We start from the raw sequence: 22,044 nt of genomic DNA on the forward strand, positions 1-22,044 counted from the left end.
TATATAAGTCAGTGGGAACCAGGACTGAATATAGGGGGAGCAGGGAGCAGGTACCTTGGGTGGCAGGCAGAGGGGGTTGGTGGCAGGAGGTGGGGGAAACTGAACTGCCCAGAAGAGATGCCTCATTCTGCGACGTGCGTACTTGTTCCCCCAATTAAGCTTATAGTAGGTGGTGCAGGCAGCTCAAATGGCCAGCAGAGATGGATCATTCTGTAGTATATGCACCCCATTCCCCTGACTGAGCTGATTATAGGAGGTGTAGAAGTTTCAGTTGCCTAGTAGAGATGGGTTGCTCCTCAGCACGCATGTCCCATTACCCCCAATTAGGCTGCTGCTAGGAGGTGGAGGGAGGGGAGACAGAATCCTGGGACTCAGGGAGGAGTCTCAGACCTTGGTAAGGTAGAAGCTTCAGCTGTTAGTTGGGTGCAACCATAGTGAGCAAAGAGGAGGAGGGGCTTAAGGTTTCTGAGGAGATGTTCAAAGATATGATAAAAATTAATAATATACACAATCAGTCTGTATTGACTATGCTGAATGAAATAATGTTAAAGACAATATTAAATACTTGAAATTGATAATAATTAAATAAAAATTTGGATCAAAAGTTTACATCTCAAATGTCATCAAAGCATCACATTGATTGCACATAACTTGTTACATGGATAGACCTGATGCATTTCGACCTGGTAGGGCTTCTTCAGAGATGAAAATACATAGACACACAAACCATAGTTATCATACAATACAAAATAGTACAAAAATCCAGTAGAGAGGTTAATTATGACTCTCCAGTCACATGTAGGTCATATAATTACTGCAACGTAGCGATCTCTATTCATTCAGGAGTTCATATTTTAGATGGTAATGAAAAACCAACTCTCTGTCCTTAACTGGATATAAATTCATGAACTGTGCCCCAGTTCAAATGTTTTGGTGTCATTTGAGATGCAATCTTTTGATTAAAATTCCTATTGAATTATTATAATTTTAAGTAATTAACGTTGTTTTCACATGTTAATTATTTATTTAAATATTTATTTAAGTACTGAGAATATAAAGACTTATTGTATATATTATTTTTTATTATTATTTCTTCTGTTTTTCTTAACCTTTTTAGTTCCTGGCTTATTATATTTCGATTTCCCCTTTGTTTTTTATGAGATGTTCAAAAATGTCAGGTTCTGTGCAGTTGGAGACACAGACCCCCAGGTAACATTCTTTGGCCACGCTAATCTTCCTCCTTTTCCTGGCCAAAGAATGTTACCTGGGGGTCTGTGTCTCCAACTATCATCTGCTCTTTCCCCCACAAGACCTTCTAATTCCTTGTCTCTCCACCCTTCCTTTCAAGGAGCATGCATTGACAGTGGACATGGTGTGTTTTGAGCACACAAGACTTCTGAGGGGCTTAGGGCATGTTCTAAACACAGGGGGAGAAGAGTTTTGAAGGGCTGGTGACTTAATGGTTTAAAATGCCTGATGTGCCCCTCTTTCCCTCCCCCCTGCCTTGTGCTCTGCTGAGGTGCTGCAAGCCTTGGGACAACCTGGAGTCAAATCCCTCCCCCACTTTAAAACTGTGAGCTGTGTTATGCCTGACTTTGCCAAAGGCCATGAGTAGACCTGCCCCCTCATCTGAGAGGCTTGGTCTTCCCCCAAGAGTCTGATTTTATACCATGGGAGAGAGGGGAAACAAGAATGAAGGGGCTGTTCACCTGTGTTATGTACCATCAATTAGTTTCTGACATGAATCAGTGACCTCTGACCTCCTCTAACAGCCTTGCTCAGGTCTTGAAAACTGAGAGCCCTGGCTTCCTTTATTGAGTCAATCAATCTCATGTAGATCTTCCTCTTTTTCTACTTTCTACATTTCCTGTCTTTCTTTCTTTCTTTCTTTCTTTCTTTCTTTCTTTCTTTCTTTCTTTCTGTCTGTCTGTCTGTCTGTCTGTCTGTCTGTGATTGATTGATTGATTGATTGATTGATTGATTGATTGATTGATTGATTGATTGATTGATTGATTGATTGATACCCCACCCTTCCCAACAAGTCAGACTCAGAGAAGCTTAGAACAATATTAACCATTTAAAATTACATATATAAGTAATTCTTTTCTTTTCCAGTAAGTCTTTTCTAGGACAGTAGCTTCAGTTTAGTGATTTCGCTTTCTAGCAGCACACTTTTCAGTTAAAGCTTTTCTTGAGTTATACTTTATCAGGCTGCGAGGCAGCATGAGGTGTGTTTTTTGGGGAAAAGCTAGGCTGAAAATCATTATGCTTTGGATGGGTTTTATGAGTGCAGAGGTGTTGAGACAATATTCAAACATTATAGATAGATAAAATAATCTAAAAGTGTAATTATGCATTAATAGTTCATAAAGGTCAACATAATTTAGTCTATCATTGAAAAGAATTGTTGATTATATACATATATTGTTGATTATATATATTATATACATCCCCTAGAGGATGGGGCGGTATAAAAGTTTAATAAATAAATAAAATAAATAAAAATATATGTAAAGAATATATGTAAAGAACAAATATGTGTATAATATATGGGAGGTGTCATTTTGTACTTTTGCACCCCTTTAAAAAAGTGTAGACGTGGCTCTGGTGGGAGCAGGGCAATATGTACCAGAAACAGATAACACATACTGATTTAGTTTGCAGCCTCATTCTTTTATAAAAGAACCTTCCTGAACCATTCCTTTGTAATATGTCCATATTGCCTTTGTAGAAATGCCCTTTTGAACAACTGTGTTTTACATAGTTTGAGGAAGGACTGAAGTCCAGGAACTTTCCTGACCTTCTAAGGCAGGCTGTTCCACAAGGTTGGGGTCACTGCAGAGTATGAATGTGTGCAGGCAGTAGCGGATCTTCCCATGTATAAGGTACCATCCCCAGAAGACCCTGCTCAGACAAGTGAAACTATCATGTTGGGGTAAAGGAGGAGAGGTGGTTTTTCAGATATGAGGGTCAAATACCATGAAGGGCCTTGTATGTGATAGTCAGTACCTTGATTTGAACCTGGTAACTGATGGGCAGCCAGTGGAGTGATTGCAGAATGTGTGTGATATTCATACTCTGTATATAGTAGAATCATAGAATAGAATCATAGAATCATAGAGTTAGAAGAGACCACAAGGGCCATCCAGTCCAACCCCTGCCATGCAGGAATACATAATCAAAGCACTCCCAATGGATGGCCATTCAGCCTCTGTTTAAAAACTTCAAAAGAAGGGGACTCCACCACACTCAGAGGCAGTGGATCCCACTGTTGAAGAGCCCTTACCATCAGCTAGTTCTTCCTAATGTTTAGGTGGAATCTCTTTTCTTGTACTTTAAATCCATTACTCCTTGTCCTAGCCTCTAGAGCAGCAGAAAACAAGCTTGCTCCCTCTTCAACATGACATCCTTTCAAATATTTAAACATGCCTATCATGTCACCCCTTAACCTTCTCTTCTCCAGACTAAACATACCTAGCTTCCTAAGTCTCTCCTCATAGGGCATGGAATCCAGACTTTTTACCATTTTAGCTACCCTCCTCTGGACCCATTCCAGCTTATTAATATCCTTCTTGAATTGCAGTGCTCAGAACTGGACAGAGTATTCTAAGTGTGGTCTGACCAACACCGAATAGCTTCCAATAGTAACCAAGCTGTGACATTCTATACCCACTGGAGTTTCAGAGTTGACTTCAAGGTCAGACAAATGTAAAGTGCAGTATAATAGCCTAATATTACCATGGCATGGAGCCAGGTGATAAACAACAAAAGAAGAGTGCTGCACCCAGTCACCAAGAAGGCAAAAAAAAATGCAGTGAGAGAGTGAAAATATATTGCTGGAATATTTTTAAAAATGCAATTATCCGTGGAAATTTTACTTGTTCTTTTTAATATAGAAGAATGCAGAGTCTGTGACCTGTTTAATATTCACACCACAAGAAAATGTTTGCCACTTGCCTTCTCCATACAGCTATTTCTGTTTCTACAGTTTTGAACCACATTTAAGTTCTAGAAGTGAAGGCCTTAGCAATTCTAGCTTTTTAACTGTTTTTCAGACAGTTTTAATGGATTTTCCGCAATTTTTGAGCCACGTGCAGTTTTGGCATGATCTTCCCTGCCCCAGCCTCCAGTGGACAGAGAGTGGTATGGAGGAACACATCATCATACAGCACAAAGATTCTGGAGTTCTGCTTGCCACAGAGCTTTTAAGGAAATGGGAATCTCACACAAGTAGGAGAACCAGTAACATGACTGGTACAACAATTGTTTATCAGCAGATAGAGAAATTATAATTGGTCCATATAGCTGATATATGAGATTATTTGATTGGGAAATCTTATAGTACCTACATTTTCCCCTGTGTGGATGATCAGATGGAATCTGATATCATGAGTTCATGGATTCTGGTATCCATTTGTCTTTATTCAGCATTTTTCTTCATTTGAAACTTGTAGTGTAGTTCCTGCTAAGCAAGAGGAGCAACAGGCTAATTACTAACCTCCAGGTGGCCCCTGGAGATCTCCCACTATTACAATTGATCTCCAGATGAACAAGATCAGTTCTCCTCATGGCTGCTTTGTAGGGTGGAATCTTTGGCATTATACCCTGCTGAGTTTCCTCCCTTCACCAACACAACCCTCCTCAGGCTCCACCAATAAAATCCCCAGGTATTTTCCAACCTAGACCTGGCTACCTCACAACAGGCACATGCACATATGAAATGGGAAAGTGTAATAAAGGAATGTTGCCTCAGCTTTCTGTTGTGGAATTACTGAAAGACGGGAGTCCTTGTGCAAAGATACATATCATTCTGTTCTGACACTTGCCAAACTATAGAAGACAATGCTCAGAACTGTAATATAGCAACTTGTTTCTGCAGTATTGATTACTTTTGTTTTCTCTTTTCTTTTAGCTAGAACACATTCAGAAGCACATATGGTATATGTAAGTAACTTTCTTTAACCGAAGTATGGTAAACCCTGTTAAGAGTAATGCTTTTCAGGAAGCTAGAGATCTTTGGATAGCTTCTGCATGAATGTTACAATCCAGGGAACTGTGAGTGTAGCATAATTTGCAGAGCCCCTTCCCCAAGTTCTTCTATCCCTGATTTGAGCAATGTTGTCAGAGTCTGCTGCTCAGTTTCCTCTCTCTTTTGGATATGACCAAAGAAAATCCAACACAACACATCACAGACAAAGTATCTGGGTATTCTCCCACCATTCCAGGGCTTTGTCTTCATGCAGCTGAAACAAAAAGCATTTGCAGGCAGGAGTGTCTCCTCAGTAGCCTTCTACCGCTTTAAACATGAACAGGACTTTTAAAGATTTGCTGATGTGAATGTTGATCTACTATTATGACATGTGGAAAATAGCATCAGACAGAAAAAGTCTCCAACAATGCATTGTTGTGACAGGTCCTAAGCTGAAAAACCAGCTAATTGCTTTAAAAAGGCACTGGATTTTAGATTTTTATATAATATACATCTTGAATTGTCCTTCCCCAGGTACTTAAATAAGATTTTGGTATTTGAATTGCATTAAAAAGTGTCATTGTACTAAAAATAAAATGGGATAATAACAAAATGATGCTTGGGTGCACATGTCAGAGAGATCTTTGTTGCTCCAGTAAAAATTTACCTCAAGGTTTCCTCAGTCTGTGTTATTGGAAAACCATGTCTTTCAGCTAACCTTCCTAGTTCATTTCAAGGTTGAAATCCTAAAGTGATTTGTTTCTTTGTATTAAAATTTATTATCACCTTCCTAAGTTTTACTTGAAGAGGTTCACAAACAGGTCATGTATAAAACAAGAATAAAACCTATTTAAAATGGAATATAGTTGTTCCAGTGTCATGGGTGGTTCCTGTTATGATGCTGTCATTTTACCTCCTCATGTCATTTTGACTATCTTACTGATGTTGAACTTTTCTCTTTGCTATTTTTTTGTTGTTGAAAGCTATATACCTAGCCCATCCTTTGTGGAACTGCAGTTCCATCCCATAACAAAAGTTACTTTCTACCAAGAAGGTAACAGAACTCTTCAATGATGTGGGTCTGGATAAATCACTGGCTGTGACAATCAGTTGTAGACAGCTAAGAGATGGTAGCATTGCTGTGATGGGAAAGACTCTTCATCTAGAAATGTCCTGAATTTAGGAAGGTGGACTATGAAATCCAAAAATAAATATCAGTCTAAATATTTGAAAACAGGATGTCAGCCCATATTTTAAAAATGGTTGTGAGAGCAATTTTGAAATAGCTCATCTGTGACCTAGTCAAAGTGTCTTCATTTCAGCTGAACATGCAATGTTTAAAATTCAGAACCAGACATAAGAATACAGGTGGCGACATATGCCATACCTGTTTGCATGGAAGCTTTAGAAGTAGTAATTGCCCACTGTTCACACTTCAAGATATAATTAATCAGTGAACAAAGTAATACTTTGTAAGCTGGTAGCCCAAGTTTGATCTATTCATGGGGCAACATCTGTAATTGCAGCAGGGGGTCTGTGCCAAGTGATCAACAAACATATGGCACTGATACATTTCACAGCTGTTAGACTGTTAGTTACATTGCTATGAGTTTGCGCTGCCTCTTTGATAAGGTACACCCAGAAATAATTTCATACAGCTATTACGGTATTTTGTCTCCTGTTGAATCCTAAAAACAGGACTTGGGATGACAGATGACTTTTTAACAGACTTGTTACTGCTGTTAATGTTGCCATGTCTTACTTTTCTGTTTTGCAGAGGGGGTAAGAATGAGCCAGAACCAGAACAACCAGTTCCTCGAAAGGTGCAAATTCGGTCTCTCCCTTCCCTGGAGGACATTGATCCTGATGTTTTAGACAGCATGCACTCTTTAGGTTGCTTCCGTGATAGGAATAAACTCTTACAGGACTTGTTATCGGAAGAGTAAGCACTTCTGAGCTCTTTTTGTAATATAAGTTTCATGGGTATATATTGATTATTTTACAGAAGGGAAAATAATCTGTCTGGCTCTAGTGCAACATTCAAAACTCTATTTTCAATAAAAATAATTAAAACATTAATATAACAGACCCACAACTCTTAATCAATAACAAAGTATACATATTATGGATAACAACAACAAAACAATAAATAATACACACAGGGGATCCCAAAGACAATACCAAGATACGAAGTCTGTGTAACAAAGGCTTTATTACAGAGACTTGATATCTTAGTATTGTCTTTGGGATCCCCTGTGTGTGTGTTATTTATTGTTTTGTTGTTGTTATCTATAATATGTATACTTTGTTATTGATTAAGAGTTGTGGGTCTGTTATATTAATGTTTTAATTATTCTCATTGAAAATAGAGTATTTAACATTGCAATAGAGCCAGACAGATTATTTTCCCTTCTGTAACTTAGATACTGTCTTTGTTCATTCTCTATTTTTGTATGTTGACTATTCCCAGGGGAAATAGAGGGTAGAGCCTGTATAATTTTGAGAACAATCCAAATCACCTTTACTCAGAATTCAATTCAGTAGGGGTTGCTGGCAAGAAAACGTTCTTAGGATTCCATTGTTATTATCCTGAGGAAAAAATGTGGGCATCCTTGCAGCACCATTTTATGGTAAACTGAAGCTGCCAAAATTCCCTCTTTTGAACAACTTTATGCCTGTCCTGTATTGCATAAACTCACTTTGGCATATGATTTCTTTCTCCCTGGGTCACCTATATTGAGAACTGATCATTATTTCCAACTCTTCTGGACATGAAAGAATCTCCTAGTCAAACCTGTTCCTGTTCAGTTTATTTCAATACAAGATTTGCTCAAAAATATTAGTAAAAACACTGAAAATTGTCACATACAAAACAAGGCCAAAAATAACAACATATCAAAATTTCTGAATGGAGGGATTCAGCTATTTGAAGACTTAACCATCTGCTTTCATACTGTATGTGTCATTATACAATATGGTATTACAAGTAATTTCTTTAGAGAAATCTGAAAGAGGAGGAAAGTGTAGAATTGTTCTGACCTTGGGAAATTTATTAAAATTGATGTAATATATTGGGAATTAATATAGTTATAGTAGTGACAGTGTAATAATACATGGTCAGTCTTTCCCATGTGACAAGGGCAAACCCATTGGGATTAAGGAATGCAAAGATATCTGCCCTTCATAAAAGATGAGGGCAAGGCATTAAAAAATGTCAGTGTAAAGATTCTCTGGTAATTAGGAATCTCTAAGTCTGCTGGCAAAAAATCCTTTGTGTGGTTCTAATGGTACCCTAGGCCTTTTCCACACACGTCATTTAAAATATTACTGGAACTTTAATAAATTGTTTTCTCTGTGGTGTTCCACACTTCATCCCCCCCCCTTTGTCATGGAAATGTTTCATTTTCTTTTTAATCTGTCATACTTGAAAATCCTTTCATGACAATTTTTTTGGCTAAGACGTTTCCAAGATGGCTTCGCTTGTAGTGCGGCATTATTTAAACGTTCTATATTTCCCACCCAAAAGCTGGCTGTTTTTAAAGCTCCTAGGCCCTCCCTCAATTTTTACCTTGGTGCCTGGCCCACTATTTTTTCATGTCCCTTGCCTCACTCCTTCCCTACTCATGAGTAAACTTGTTATTACATTAAGCTATGATTCAACTTATTAACAAGGCACCGAATCAATGGATCAGCCCCCCCAAAAAGAGGAAACATTTAAAGGAGGCAAATGCAGACAAACATTGTGGTAAGGAGGGAACTGAAAACATTCTGGAGACATTCTAAATGATTTATGCGGAAAAGGCCCTCATCAAATCAATTATCTAGATAGCTTAATTCTATCAGTCCACAATGACAGTAGATTTTGTCCTTGGCTCCCAAAGGTTACTGATTGCTGATGCCATCTTGGCAGAAATACTTTTGTATCATGACATGCTGTATTATGTAATCCTTCTTGAGTTGTACCACTTCAGATTATAGGTGAATGGGTTCTGTACTCAAATAGACATCAGTGTTAAAAAAAATCATTTTTCTTGCTTGTTTCCTGTGTACGGAGAATCTGGGGGGTATGGAGGAGATATGAAAATATATGATCTTGCTCACCTGCAATCTGATGTAGTATAGTCCTGGCGGGGTTCTAATATGTGCTTCATCTGCATATTTGATTAAGTCCCAATCAGGGATTTTCATGGTTTTCCCTGTGAGAACCCTAATGGATTTTAATTGATGATGGAGCATGGGGCCTATGCAGAGAAAGCATGTACTTTCTTAACTATAGTCCCTCCTAAGAAATTAGTCCTTCAGAGCTAGTAGAATAACCAGGTACTAACTGCTGCCCGCTATCTGTTTATTCAATGGGATGCAAGATGAGGTTTTTTCACAGCTATACCATCAAACGTAGGGTGGGTTATCTTACCTTTGCATACAAGTTACAGTCAGGCCTGATGATATGATTTTTTAAAAGGGCTGTTTTTCATGTGGGAAATGTTGAATTCCTATGCCATGTTTCTATATGTTAAATTATTTCTTTTCACATTGGTGTTCAAAGAGTCAGCATAAGTTGAACACATACAATCAAGTACATTAGAGTTGTGTGGAATACATAGAATAGAACCTGTGCAGCCATTAATGCAACCAGCATAATTTGGTAACAAGTGGCCAGGTCAGTTATTTACTTTTGTGAGCAATGCATTCTTCAAGGGTTATCCACTCTTCTAGGAATAGTAATTCATACAAATAAAACTGTGCAAATAACATTTGCTCCAGCTCTTAAGTTCTCAAAATAATTTGAGATTTGGGTTTTTATTTTCTTCAGAATGCTAGAAGGATTTCATGGATTATTGTTGTTGTTTTCCCAGAGAAAACCAAGAGAAAATGATTTATTTTCTCCTCCTTGATCGGAAAGAGAGGTACCCCAGTCACGAGGATGAGGATCTGCCTCCTAGAAATGAAACAGGTATATCTAGAAAAGATTTATTTATTTACATTATTTATAGTCCACCTTTTTTCACTGGGATCCAAGATGGATTACACTGAATACGCCAATTCTGTCAACAAAATATGACATCTAATAGACAATGCAATCAAATTTGACTTCTAGAAATCTGGGCTCATTCCGCACACGCAAAATAATGCACTTTCAAGCTGCTTTCACAACTGTTTTTGCCATTCCGCACAGCTTCAAAGAGCCCTGAAAGCAGCTTGAAAGTGCATTATTCTGCGTGTGCGGAATGAGCCCTGGATTCAACCAGAGATCTATTAATGTGACACATTAAAAGATACAAAAATTACCTAGTAGGAACCTACTTGTGTGTGTGTATAGTGCTGTCAAATCACAACTGACTCATGGCAAGCCCATATAGGTTTCAAGGCAAGTAATGAAGCAGAGGTGTTTTGCCATTGCCTTCCTCTGCAAAGTTTTCAATGGTCATCTCTGATCTGAGAATTGATGCTCCATAGCTTCTGAGATGTGATGTGATTGGCTATTACCATTTCATAATCCACTAATCCACTTAAAGCAACAGATAGCTTTTTCAAATGAACTTCATTTCTCTTTAAAATCTAAATTAAAAGCTTGTAGAATTTACTGAAGAGTCTTTTTCCTGAGCTGCTGCTCCTGTCTTCCTGAAGTACATTGGCTTTGTGTTTTGGCAGAAAAGAAACAAAAGGTCATTTTTCTAGCAAAACCTCAACTTCAGGAGTGATACCGGTTTCTTTTTCCATTCAAGAAAGTGGAATGTCATGCCTCAAGTATGTTAGGTGGCCATTCTTCCTGCTTCTCACAGGCATTGTGGGCATATACCATGCCATTATTTCATATGCTAAAAAACCGCCTTCCTAGCTATATTAGCTTTATCTCTGAACTGAATACATCTGTGTAATGTATCATCATATTTTAGAATCTATGCACAGAATTATTCAAGTATCAGTTGATTCGTTAGATTTCCTTTCCCGGGGGAAGTAGGGTATGTAAGTTCAACTACTTTGCTCTTAGTGGTGTCTCTGGGAATACAGAGCAAGGTTTAATTGAGGGCAATCATGCTTCTGATGCATATCTCTTCATTAGCCATTAACTGTGGCCCTGACCAATGAGATGAGAGAAAAGGATCAGGGAAGCAGTGATAGTTTAATAATAGTTGCTAGAGAAATCATTTCCTTCTAACATGCATGTCATGTGGAAAACACCCTTTCTTTGTATGTCAGAGTTTCTGGGAAGAATTAGACCCAAGCAATAGGTGATGCCTTTTGAATTCTTACATATGGTAAAGGAGAGGTTTTATTTGGTATTCTTTTGTTCACATCGCTTTTTATCTCCTTTGTTTTTTGTTTCTGTGTTTGTAATTTCCTTCTCTCAGTGAGATATTTTCTTCTCTCTTTGTGGGGATAGGGGCTGGCTAAGATCCTCAGGGTTTTTTATTATGTTAACCAGTTCCTCAAAATCACTGGCGTAATGCCCATCGGGCAAGGTGGGCAGCTGCCCAGGGCATCACCTTGTGGGGGGCATCAAAATGCTGGGTTCGTTTTTGGGTATTTTTAGTGGTTTTCCATTTTTGGCCTTCAGGGGGCACAGTTTTTAGGCTAGCGGCACCAAAATTTCAGCGTATCATCAGAGGACTGTCCTTATGCTACCCCCCAAGTTTGGTGAGGTTTGGTTCAGGGAGTCCAAAGTTATGGACTCCTAAATGGGGTGCCCCTATCCCCCATTGTTTCCAATGGGAGCTAATAGGAGATGGGGGCTACAGTTTTGAGGGTCCATAACTTTGCCCCCCCTGAACCAAACTGCACCAAACTTGGGGGGTATCATTAGGGCACTCTCCTGATGAGATCCTGAAAGCTTTGAGATTGTGCCTTCAGAAGTGTGCCCCCCACAGCCTGCAACCCCCATTGACAGCAATGCAGAAAACTCAATTCAGAACAAAGATTCTTGGGCAAATTTCTAGGATGTTCCTGCAAGGGGTGCATTTTTGGATGTATCGGCACCAGAATTTCAGGGTATCATCTGGAGATGATGGCACCCCCCCCCCCAAGTTTGATGCAGTTTGGTTCAGGGGGGCCAAAAATATGTCTTAAAATTCACCCCCTGCAGGCACCAATGTCCTGGTGCAAAAAAAATTTGGTCGTGGTGGAGTTGCCGCCCGGGGGGGGGGGGGGACATCCAACTCAGGTTTTGCCCAGGGCTACAATTTGCCCAGGGCTGCCTCGTTACGCCCCTGCTCAAAATATATAAAAATCCCTTTTGGGAACTATTGCAAAAGTGTAATAGAACCATATCTCATATTTTTAAAATTTTACTCTGGTGACCTCTGCTGCAGTAAGAGTTGAAAACATAATAAAACTTATTCTTATCCATTGAATATAAATATAAAATCGGTTATAAGGAAATAGTTTAAATTCTCCTTTTATAAAGTACTTTTTTATTTGATTTGATTTACTAGATAGCCCATAAGCCCCTCTGCTTGCCAAATTGCTTTTTGTCTAGAGAATTGTGATAGTTTTATTTTAATAATTAGTAAACACACAAAACAAGAAATAAGTATGATAAAGAGAAATTACTTTTGGCACAAATTTCTTGGCACTTATCTTGGCACTTATCTCCTCCACCACCCCCACCACCCCAAAAAAACAGGAAAAGTTCCTTTCACATTTCAACCATCAACTAGAGCTCTGTTTTTGTGCTAAGAAATGTCTAGGGTATGGTTGGAATGAGGCGATATTAAGTATGAGATATGGCTGAGGAGGAGCAGAGATTTCTAATCTCCATCAAGATTCTCCTGTCCCTGCAGTTTATTAAGTTTGGTAAGACAGCTTCTGGGAAGTACGAAATTGTCAGTAGAGGCCTCTGAAGTATTTGTAGTCATGCTCAGTTGACTGTGTTATCTTTACATAAAGACCCTCCCAGAAAGCGCGTGGACTCTCCAATGCTGAACAGGCATGGGAAGCGGAGGCCGGAGAGGAAATCAATGGAAGTCCTGAGTGTGACAGATGGAGGTTCCCCCGTTCCAGCTCGCAGAGCAATTGAAATGGCACAGCATGGGCAGAGGTAGGTGGTCCCCAAAGTCCAAAGACAGGAAATCAGTGTTATTTGCAGCATTTGTCTAAGTTCTACAGGCATTATTTCGTGGACCATTTTAACGAACAAGATGTTCATCACAGGAAGTAGTCTCTGTTCCTTGCTATTACCTCAAACAGGAGTTCCAATGAATGCTATTGAAAAAAATCACTAACTGAGACCTTCATGAGTTAAAGAAGACCAGACCACTACTGGCCAGGTTGACACCATAATTAAGTTGAAAATATAATCACTCTTGGTTGCATTCAATGTTATAACTGGATTAGCAATGATACGAACTATATAATTTCAGCTCATGGGCTAGGGAAATATGGTGGCTAAGGTATTACAATGCATAACATGAAGTAACAATGGTATTTCCAAAAGGGATAAGATCACTAAATCTCTATGTATCTTTCTGGTTGCTTAAATACTTTAAGATATAAAAGTGTACACACATTAAATAATTTAGAAGTGTACTAGTTAATTCTGTACAGGCCCATTTATTCACCATCTAACTATTTAGATTTTACAACATGAGCTTGTGTCTAATTGTTAGGCATTGTGCTGGAAGATATCCCTCTCATGACATTTTAGTTGTTGACCCAACTCATACAAAAAATGCAAGACAGTCCCAGAACTGCTTGTAGATCTCTTATTAATTGTGAAAAGTGTTAGTCCCTATGAACAAGCAAACAACCCCATCCACAGGCCTTGGCAGCTGGGCTCAGCACTGTTGCCACACTACCCTGCTACCTCCAGAATGCCATCTCCAGAATGCTTTCCAGCAGCGCAGAGAGGCAAAAAATAAAAAACCCTCACTGCTGGAAAGCCCTCCATAGGGTTATATGGACTTATGCCACCTACAAGGTGGCATAAATTAGAGCCCCAGGCTGTGGTATAGTTCCTTGCTAAGCCAGGGTGGAAACCAACTAATGTTGACTCACCATTAGGAATGCCTCTGGAATGCCTCTGCTGTGCCAATGAGGCTGGCAGTGCCACAGGAGCATTGGCATGGCACCTAGAACCATGCCCAAGCAATCCAGAGGGCCACTTCAGCCACCCATCACATCTTGGCCCCATGCCAGGGTAAGTGCCCTGGAGAGGGTAAATCCACTGGCGCAACCCCACACCACTCCCCCAACCTGCAATTGTTGTGGCTGGAACACACAGGAAAATGTTTATATCATTTTAAGTTTTGAAGTGTCTAGCAACTGTTTATATCATTTTAAGTTCTGAAGTGTCTAGCAACATGAAACCCAAAAATAAGTGGCAATTTCTTTTAAAGGATGAGAATGCTAGGGCTGAACTACCACTTCATTATAGCTGGGTACTTCTTCATCTCCTTGATCAATCCCAATATTTTATCTAGCATGCTACAACTTTTACTTATTGAGGAAGTATTCCAGGTCTGGAGTGCTGTGGGCATAACTTTGGGGAGTTTCTTCAACTGGTTAGTTTCCTAAATTAGCATGTTGCATTATGCTCCATTTGTCTTCATAAAGAATTTTCCTAGTTAGAGAAATGTAGGAGTGACCCAGGGGCATAGCGGGAAAAAATGGCACCTGGGGGAAAATCACAATTACCCCCCCACACACACACACACACCCTCCCCCACACCCCACTTACCTGAGCCGGCGGCAATTCCAGGTAGCCTGGCAGGGCCTGGCAAGGCAGGGCCGAGGGGTGCCTGGCTGCGGCCTCCACAGGGCCTGGCGAGGCAGGGCTGAGGGGCACCCTGCGGCGGCCCCACTAGGCTGCTCCTTCAGCCTCCGCCAACTGAAGGAGCAGCCTGGTGGGGCCGGGACCAGCTGAGGACGGGAGGGGAGAGGTGTGGGGGCAATTTTCTGCCCCCTACGTGACCGAACGTGGGCCTCCCCAGGGCAATTATTCCCACCCCGCCCCATGATAGCTACTGGAGTAACCAATTGTGAATGAAACCCAAACTCAGGTAAAAATCATTCCCTAATTTCAAAAGGAGTTGGGCAGCCCCATTCAAGCCACCCCCAAAGAGCCTGTCTAGTGTTGTGGGAGGCTTGAAAAGTGAAAAATCCTCCCTGCCATTGAGAAGCCTCTGTGGGCTCAATAGAAGCCAAAATTCCTTGTCACTGGTGTAACGCCACAATTGGCTGGGAGGGAGCTGACGAAAGTCGGCTCCTCCCCAGCCACACCCCCAGCCCACCCCCGCTACACTGGCAGGGCACTGGGATGCTGGCTCTGAGTCTAATGTCGCAGGGCAGTGGTGGTCACACACTGACAGATTTGTTCCTCCACTGGGTAAGTGCCCCAGGGAGGGCAAATCCATCAGCACAGCCATGTGCCACTTCCACCAGTGGATTTCCCCCTTCTCTATGAAGCTTTGATCCTGGTATATTGAGGCCACTTATACAGTTTCTGCCATTTCTCACCTTGGGACAGTGAGTACATAGCTGGTTATCAGAAAAGTGCAAATATTTCAGATATTGGTCTCTCACCAATCTCTGTGTATTTGATTTTTTTTTTTGCTTTGTATGTTATTGTAGTGGAAATTGATTGCTTGATAAAGATTTTTCCAAAATGATGTTCTCAGAAACGCTATTCAGAGATGCCTGCACATTGAATGATGTCCAAGTCATAGAGAGTCAGAACAAATGGCAGACATAATATGTGGAGTATCAGCTAAACAATAGCTGCCAAAGGGAGGTACAACATGTGATTTTGGAAAGGGACAGGAACAGCCATAAAATTACAGTTCCATAAGTATACACATTGGAGGGAATATTTCATTACTGGTTTCAGCTTTTGTAAATCATGTGTGGACTTTCTGCAGTGTAATTATTTGGATCGTGAACTGTTCATGAACTCACACAGGTGTCTGAAGATACTGCAGACTGCACATCTAGCACCCACTTGAGGACAGTATATACTTTAATTCTAACATTTCCAGTTTTGCAGTTTGTAGGTTTGAGTAGTATAAAGTGAGAAACTGGAGTGATGCAGAATAGTTAACTTTGCAAGGAGCTCCAGCCTTTCTTTGGCATGGTCCTAAAGAAACTGTCCTTTATAGAACATAGTAGCTGCCTGAGGCTGTTCACCAGCAAAACTTAAGATTTCTGAATTGAAGTCTGAAATGTTTTGTTACCCATCATTTTCCTCCTGGCAATATGAGCAATTTTATTTAAAAGTGCACAAATATTTGTTTTGTTACATTCTACTTTGGTTACTAACTTACTTAAGCCTGCTAGTTGCCAGGCCAAATGTACTGTGAGGAAAAAGCATGTGGTAGCTGCTTCAGCACATATGCCTTCCTTTCAGAATCTCTGGCTCTTCATATATTCTTTTGGTTCACTGCAACCAAGGGAATAAGCCATGAAAACAGAAAGCCCCCAAATCAACTTGGTTTGACAACATTTCTCTATTAACAGTCCTGCTTCTCCATTTGCTGTTTTGATTTCTATAAACTTCATTTTCCTTGTGTTCTTGTGAAGGCTCCTTGCAAGGGCTTTTATATATTGAACTGTTCTTGTTCATCATATTTAAACTTAGCCATCCATTCCCCCTCCCACCCCCTATATATATTGATGTCGTAACAGCTGACATTCATGATTCATTTTTCTGCTACAGATTCCCCCTTTAAAAAAAAAGATGTACATGTTAGGGCCTAAAACGTATGTTAAACAGGGAGGAGTGTCATCAGTAGAATACAAATTGGAAGAAAACTTCCCAAATTGCTGTTAACAAACTAGTTTTGTTTGCATTTTCATTTATAGTAGAGTATGATATTAGAAACTGGTATCCTCCAAATCAACTGGTGTAGGCTACAATTTTGTATTTTAATGAGATTTAGAAATGTTGCTTCTTGGTTTTTTATGATTATAAGAGAGGACTTCTAGGAACAAGGTGTGCACTTCCAGATGGAATCTGCATTCTTCTGACCATGTATAATAATGGTGGCTTTTTATGTTCCTGTCTGAATTTCAACATGAGTTACATGACTGTGCTGGCCAATATAATGTATGATGCTAGCATGGGTTCACATTTTTTGGTGGAGTAACTGGTATTTGGGGAGGCTATGTGCAAGAAATACTGTAGACTATGTGGTTTGTATGAAATTTATCTTACTTCATGCCACCAACTATTACTAGCTTAATCCTTCATTAAGTTTACTATCAAATCCCCTGCTGACTTCCTTGGTGCAAAATAAGGTCCAATATGAATTGAAAATACCCTCCGTTTAAGGAAATATTGGTATTTTTCACAATCAGGATGTCAGTCATTCAAGGAACAAGGTCGTCATTTAGGAGCATTTCTTGAAGAGAGGTTGGGCAGTTTGGGGTGGCTGGGTCTTAGGACCTGCAACAGGCAAATCTCTTATGAATGTCCACATTAGTAACTCTGTTTTCTCACTTTGTTCCTGCCATAGTAAAACAATGTTCAGTAAAAGCCTGGATATCTGTGAAGCCAATCCCAAATTCAACAAAGAAGAAAGGTATAAACACCAACAATCTGTTCCTCTCCTTTACCTCACTGCTGTTCCTTAAAGATGCAGTACTTATCTTTTCTACAGGAGCAAATCTGCTAGCATGAGAGATTGACTCAACTAATTGTGAACAAGAACTTATTCTCTTTCACAGTGTTACACTGTTCATTTTGGTTCCCAATACAGTACTTTATGCACAGCTTGTGTTCTGGAGTGACTGATAGCAATGTAGAAAAGGACTCTTTGATCTTTTTAATAGATATATAGGAGAGGAAATTTCAGCAGAGGCAGACTTTCTCACCTTAGCAATAAATAAGGTGCACCTACCAGAATTTGTTTTTCTACACCACTGTTAAGATTCAGGTGTCCTCTCCTCCTTTGCATCTGGTCCTGTTCATCTGGGCTGTGACCTTTTCCATGATCTGTAACCTTTTCCTGGTTTAGTTTACAAATAGGCAGTTGTGAGGTGAACTCTATGCTGTTCTCCATAATGGAATCCCAGCAAGTTCCTGCCACTTGGTCTCGCTATTGTGTAGACAATGTTCAGGCCAATCGATATTCCTGAGGATAAGCTCTTGGGGTCTCCTGCTGCTGAATCTGGGTTTATATCATTTACCCATTGACAAAGATCTTCTAATCATAAGATGTGCTATATACTTCATGTTAACACATCTGCTTGTTAATTACCCTTTAACTCTGGCAATCAGGTGCCTGTCAGAGCAGAATGTTTTCAGTTCAATCTATGCTTTTGAGAGGTTCCTTGGTCTGTCATGTCTGATTGGCTGGGGGCTGCTGATTGATGAGCAGAATTAATAGTGGTGTAGCACAAGAAGTTTCAGCCGGAGTGGCTTTTCTGTTTCTGCTTGATACAAACTGCACCTTCCAAAATTTCCCTCTTGCCCAGTTGTTGTTATCATAAGAAATAGCAGCAAATCTACCTATGCAAGGGAATCAGAATAACTGGTGCCAGAAATCATTTTGCCTAGAAGGTAAAGGCTGCTTAGAGCCGTTCAGCTGGAGGATTTTCCACAGCCCCTTAAGAGAAATTAATTATTTTATTTATTTATTTATTTTATAACTTAGATTTCTATACCGCCCCATCCCCGAGGGGCTCCAGGCGGTGTACAACATAAAATTTCATACAATGCTGAATAGAGGAGCAGATCATACAAAAACACAATAACAAATTACATAAGCTCCATCCATTTAATAATCAGTAACACTTACTAAAACTCCATGTAAATCAGTGGTTAATACAATAAAATAAAATAAAAGGCATCCAGAAAACCCATATTTAAAACCTTACCCAAAAAGGAGGAATGGCGGGCCCCTCAATATGAGGGTTACCCTGATGTAAAAAGCAGAGAGGCCTTTAAAGTAATTTCCTTCTAAGCATAGATAACGGGATGGCATTCCAAACTTGGTACTGTCCATGGCCATCATCCCATTGATCTGAGCCACTGTAGGTTGAACCCAATGTTTATTAATTAAAAGCCCTTTGCAACTTCACTCTTCAGTGCTTAGTCTGTAACAAGGAAAGCAGTGATGTTCAACCCCCTTTATCAACTAAATCCTCAGAACTTGAAAGCCCCTGTACTCACTGCAGTTGCTAGTGCTAGTGAAGAAAAAATACTTCACTAGTGAAGAAAAATAGTGAAGAAAAAATTCTTCACTGCTAATGGAGAAAAAATACTCCACATATACTCAAAGGCACCCATTCTGCACATAGAAGGGGACAAGTCCCAGCTAATATATGCGATGTGAGATGGTGAACCATTACATATTGCATTAAATAGCTCTTTAAACTAGTATTCCTAGTGCTTTTCAAAGTTTTCATGAATCATATTGTATTCCTTACAACAGCCTTGTAAAGTAGGTTAGTCATATAATCCCCATCAGGGGCTGTGGTTGAGAGGAAGTGGTTTGCTCTTACCCTTCAAATAAAGGGTAGAATTTGAAGCGGGGACTTCCTGATTCGTTGCTCAGCCATTGGTTCTAATACTGCAGATAGTTTTCAGAATGGAGCTTGACAACTCCTGGCTTAAATTAAGGCGTCCACACTGATTGAGAAAGTCACTAAATAAATGTTATAAAACCCCATTTTAAGCAGTACGTGGAAGATACTCTGCCCATCAGCAGATGGATGGTCAGATTTTGGCACAGCATATGAGGCATTCCATTTTATGAATGCCTGCAGGAAAAGGGCAATGCAGCCAAACTGCCAGGACCTCATAAAAAGTTCACAAGCTGGGAAGAAATAACAAGCTGCTGTTGTCTTGTTTGGGGCACAACAGGGAGTCCTCAAGCACAGTTGTGCAAGCCAAAGAACTGATACAAATCTCACCCTGGAGTGAGTGCTAGGCTTGACCAAATTTAAGCAAGACAAATCAGTATTGTAATTTGTCCTAATCCTTCTCACCCTTCATTTTTAGGATCAAGGATTTTAAGGCATCTGTCCTAGAAAATATGTTTTGTCTAGGTCTTTTTGCCTTCATGTAGTTTGTGTGTAGATTTTTATTTTGCACATGTTTTCTAATATTAGCTAATTAGTGTTTCTACTAAATGGCCAGTGGTAGAGCTTTTGTTTAAAAAAACACATCAGAATGTGTATGTTTGTCCTGTTAGTCCTTCTTACCTAGAAGCAAGTTGCAATAATTCTGACCTACTGGCTAGTGTGGGTTTTCTAGGCTATGAGACCATGGTCTGGTAATTGTTTGCTCCTAATGTTTTGCCTGCATTTAAGGCTGGCAGGCAAAACATAAGGACCAAAACCCACCAGACCATAGCCACACAGTCCAGAAAACCTGCAATGGCCAGTTGATTCTGGTTGTGCAAGCTTGAAACAATTCTGACCTACTTTACAAGGTAACAGTCTGAAGGACTGTGTGATTTTATGTCTATGGCTCATTCCGCACATACAGAATAATGCACTTTCAAACTGCTTTCAGTGCTCTTTGAAGCTGTGCGGAACAGCAAAATCCACTTGCAAACAGTTGTGAAAGTGGTTTGAAAACGCATTATTTTGCGTGTGCGGAAGGGGCCTATGAAACAAATTAAATATTCAAGAACTATATAAATATGCAGTCATTGTCATAGTTATAACATTATTTCTACTACTTCTCCCTCCTGGTTGAGTTGTTGTTCAGCAGCAAAAACTGACCTGTGGAGGGGTCCTTTTACTTTCTGAAATCAATGCAAACATTTTTTCTTAATGAACATATTTGATTTGAACATTTTTTGTGAATGGCTCAGCCAAAGCACAGTCCAGAAATGTCCACATGTTGAAAATTCATTTGGTGAGTTAATTAAACTAAGATGAGCTGCATCACTATTTGGAGATATGTTTGGCCAGGCCACTGATATTTTTGGCCATTTGCAAGTCTTGTTCAGCACATATAAATAAACTGAATCCATCAGCCATCCCCTATGACCTTTTCCAGAGGAAGGAAATGGGTATTATGTTTCATTTGTGATTGCTGAAGTCACTTCAGAAATTGCTTAAATTCACCACCACACTTTTATTTGTATACCACAGAAACAGTTTTCTGAGTTATGAGAAAATACAGAGAGTGATCTGCTGATATTGGGGAGAACCATGAAGAAGCAAAGAGGTTTTTGAAATTTTATTTTTTCTGTCTTGTTATTGAAGGAATAGCAAATACAGGTCAATGAAGTAATAATGCAACAAAGGCACACACGCACCCCACACACACACACACAAACACAACATTCCCTTGTTGGATTAACAAATCACACTTTTGAAACAGTGCCTGATCACTGTCTTAACTTTATTCATATTTTGGTTTATTCTAAGAGGAATACTGCATCTTTAAGGACCCTGCCCCTCTAGATGCACACGGTTGTCTTGATAGCTGAGGCCACTGTCCCTTTCTTCTGCCCTTACTCCCTCTTTCTTTTGCCATCTATTGCTCTGTCTTTTCGGTGCTTTTCTTCTGGGTTGTTGGAGGTCTGCAGTTCACATGCATTCATATTTTAGGAAATTTACATGTCTGTGATGCTGGGTGTATTGTGTTCTGGGATTATGTTTATTTATATAACCTCATTTTCCTTCTTTCTTTTCCCCATTGTAAATTGTATGTCCATTCTCATTGTTAAAATTCTTAGTCCCTTTCAGAGAAAAAAAATCCAAAACCAAAAATATACATAATTTTAATATGTCCATATTGACATAGTTAGATACATGGTTGGATCCTGATGACAAGTTTACAGAAGGTATTGACAGAGCAAATTGGGGGAGCCTCACAATCAATAAGGCTTCTCATTTCTCCATTGGTGCAAACCTCAAACAGAAAAGAAAGAGGCAGCTTTACCAGATTCTCACTTGTTGCTATAGTCCCCTGTCATGTGGCTCATTTTGCTCATCTCCTGATTCTCAAGATTTCAAACTGCTTGGGGAAAGCGGGGAAGAAGCACCCACTCCTTCCATGAACCCTTCCACTTGGCCCAAACCACAGTCATGTCTGTTTTCTTCCTCTGCACTTGTCCTTGTATTATATGCAGGCACATTCACATCCGCCATTGTAGATAATCTACTTGGGAACCAATTCT

At 39.8% G+C, this 22,044-nt stretch overlaps 1 protein-coding gene across 17 annotated transcripts in view; it reads left to right on the plus strand.

The window, feature by feature from the left end:
• Positions 1 to 22,044, plus strand: part of BRSK2 (BR serine/threonine kinase 2) — a 490,293-nt gene that overhangs the window by 402,451 nt on the left and 65,798 nt on the right. For 12 of the 17 annotated variants that reach the window (XM_048487092.1, XM_048487093.1, XM_048487091.1 and 9 more), the window contains exons 9-13: positions 4,913 to 4,944; positions 6,747 to 6,911; positions 9,826 to 9,923; positions 12,857 to 13,007; positions 17,419 to 17,484. In XM_048487092.1, coding sequence (XP_048343049.1) covers positions 4,913 to 4,944; positions 6,747 to 6,911; positions 9,826 to 9,923; positions 12,857 to 13,007; positions 17,419 to 17,484 — 512 coding nt within the window. The remainder of the gene's footprint in view (positions 1 to 4,912; positions 4,945 to 6,746; positions 6,912 to 9,825; positions 9,924 to 12,856; positions 13,008 to 17,418; positions 17,485 to 22,044) is intronic. The other 5 variants (XM_048487089.1, XM_048487097.1, XM_048487098.1 and 2 more) reach the window with 1 other exon arrangement.

The sequence above is a fragment of the Sphaerodactylus townsendi genome, linkage group LG02 (genome assembly GCF_021028975.2).
Source record: "Sphaerodactylus townsendi isolate TG3544 linkage group LG02, MPM_Stown_v2.3, whole genome shotgun sequence".
NCBI classification, from domain to species: Eukaryota; Metazoa; Chordata; class Lepidosauria; order Squamata; family Sphaerodactylidae; genus Sphaerodactylus; species Sphaerodactylus townsendi.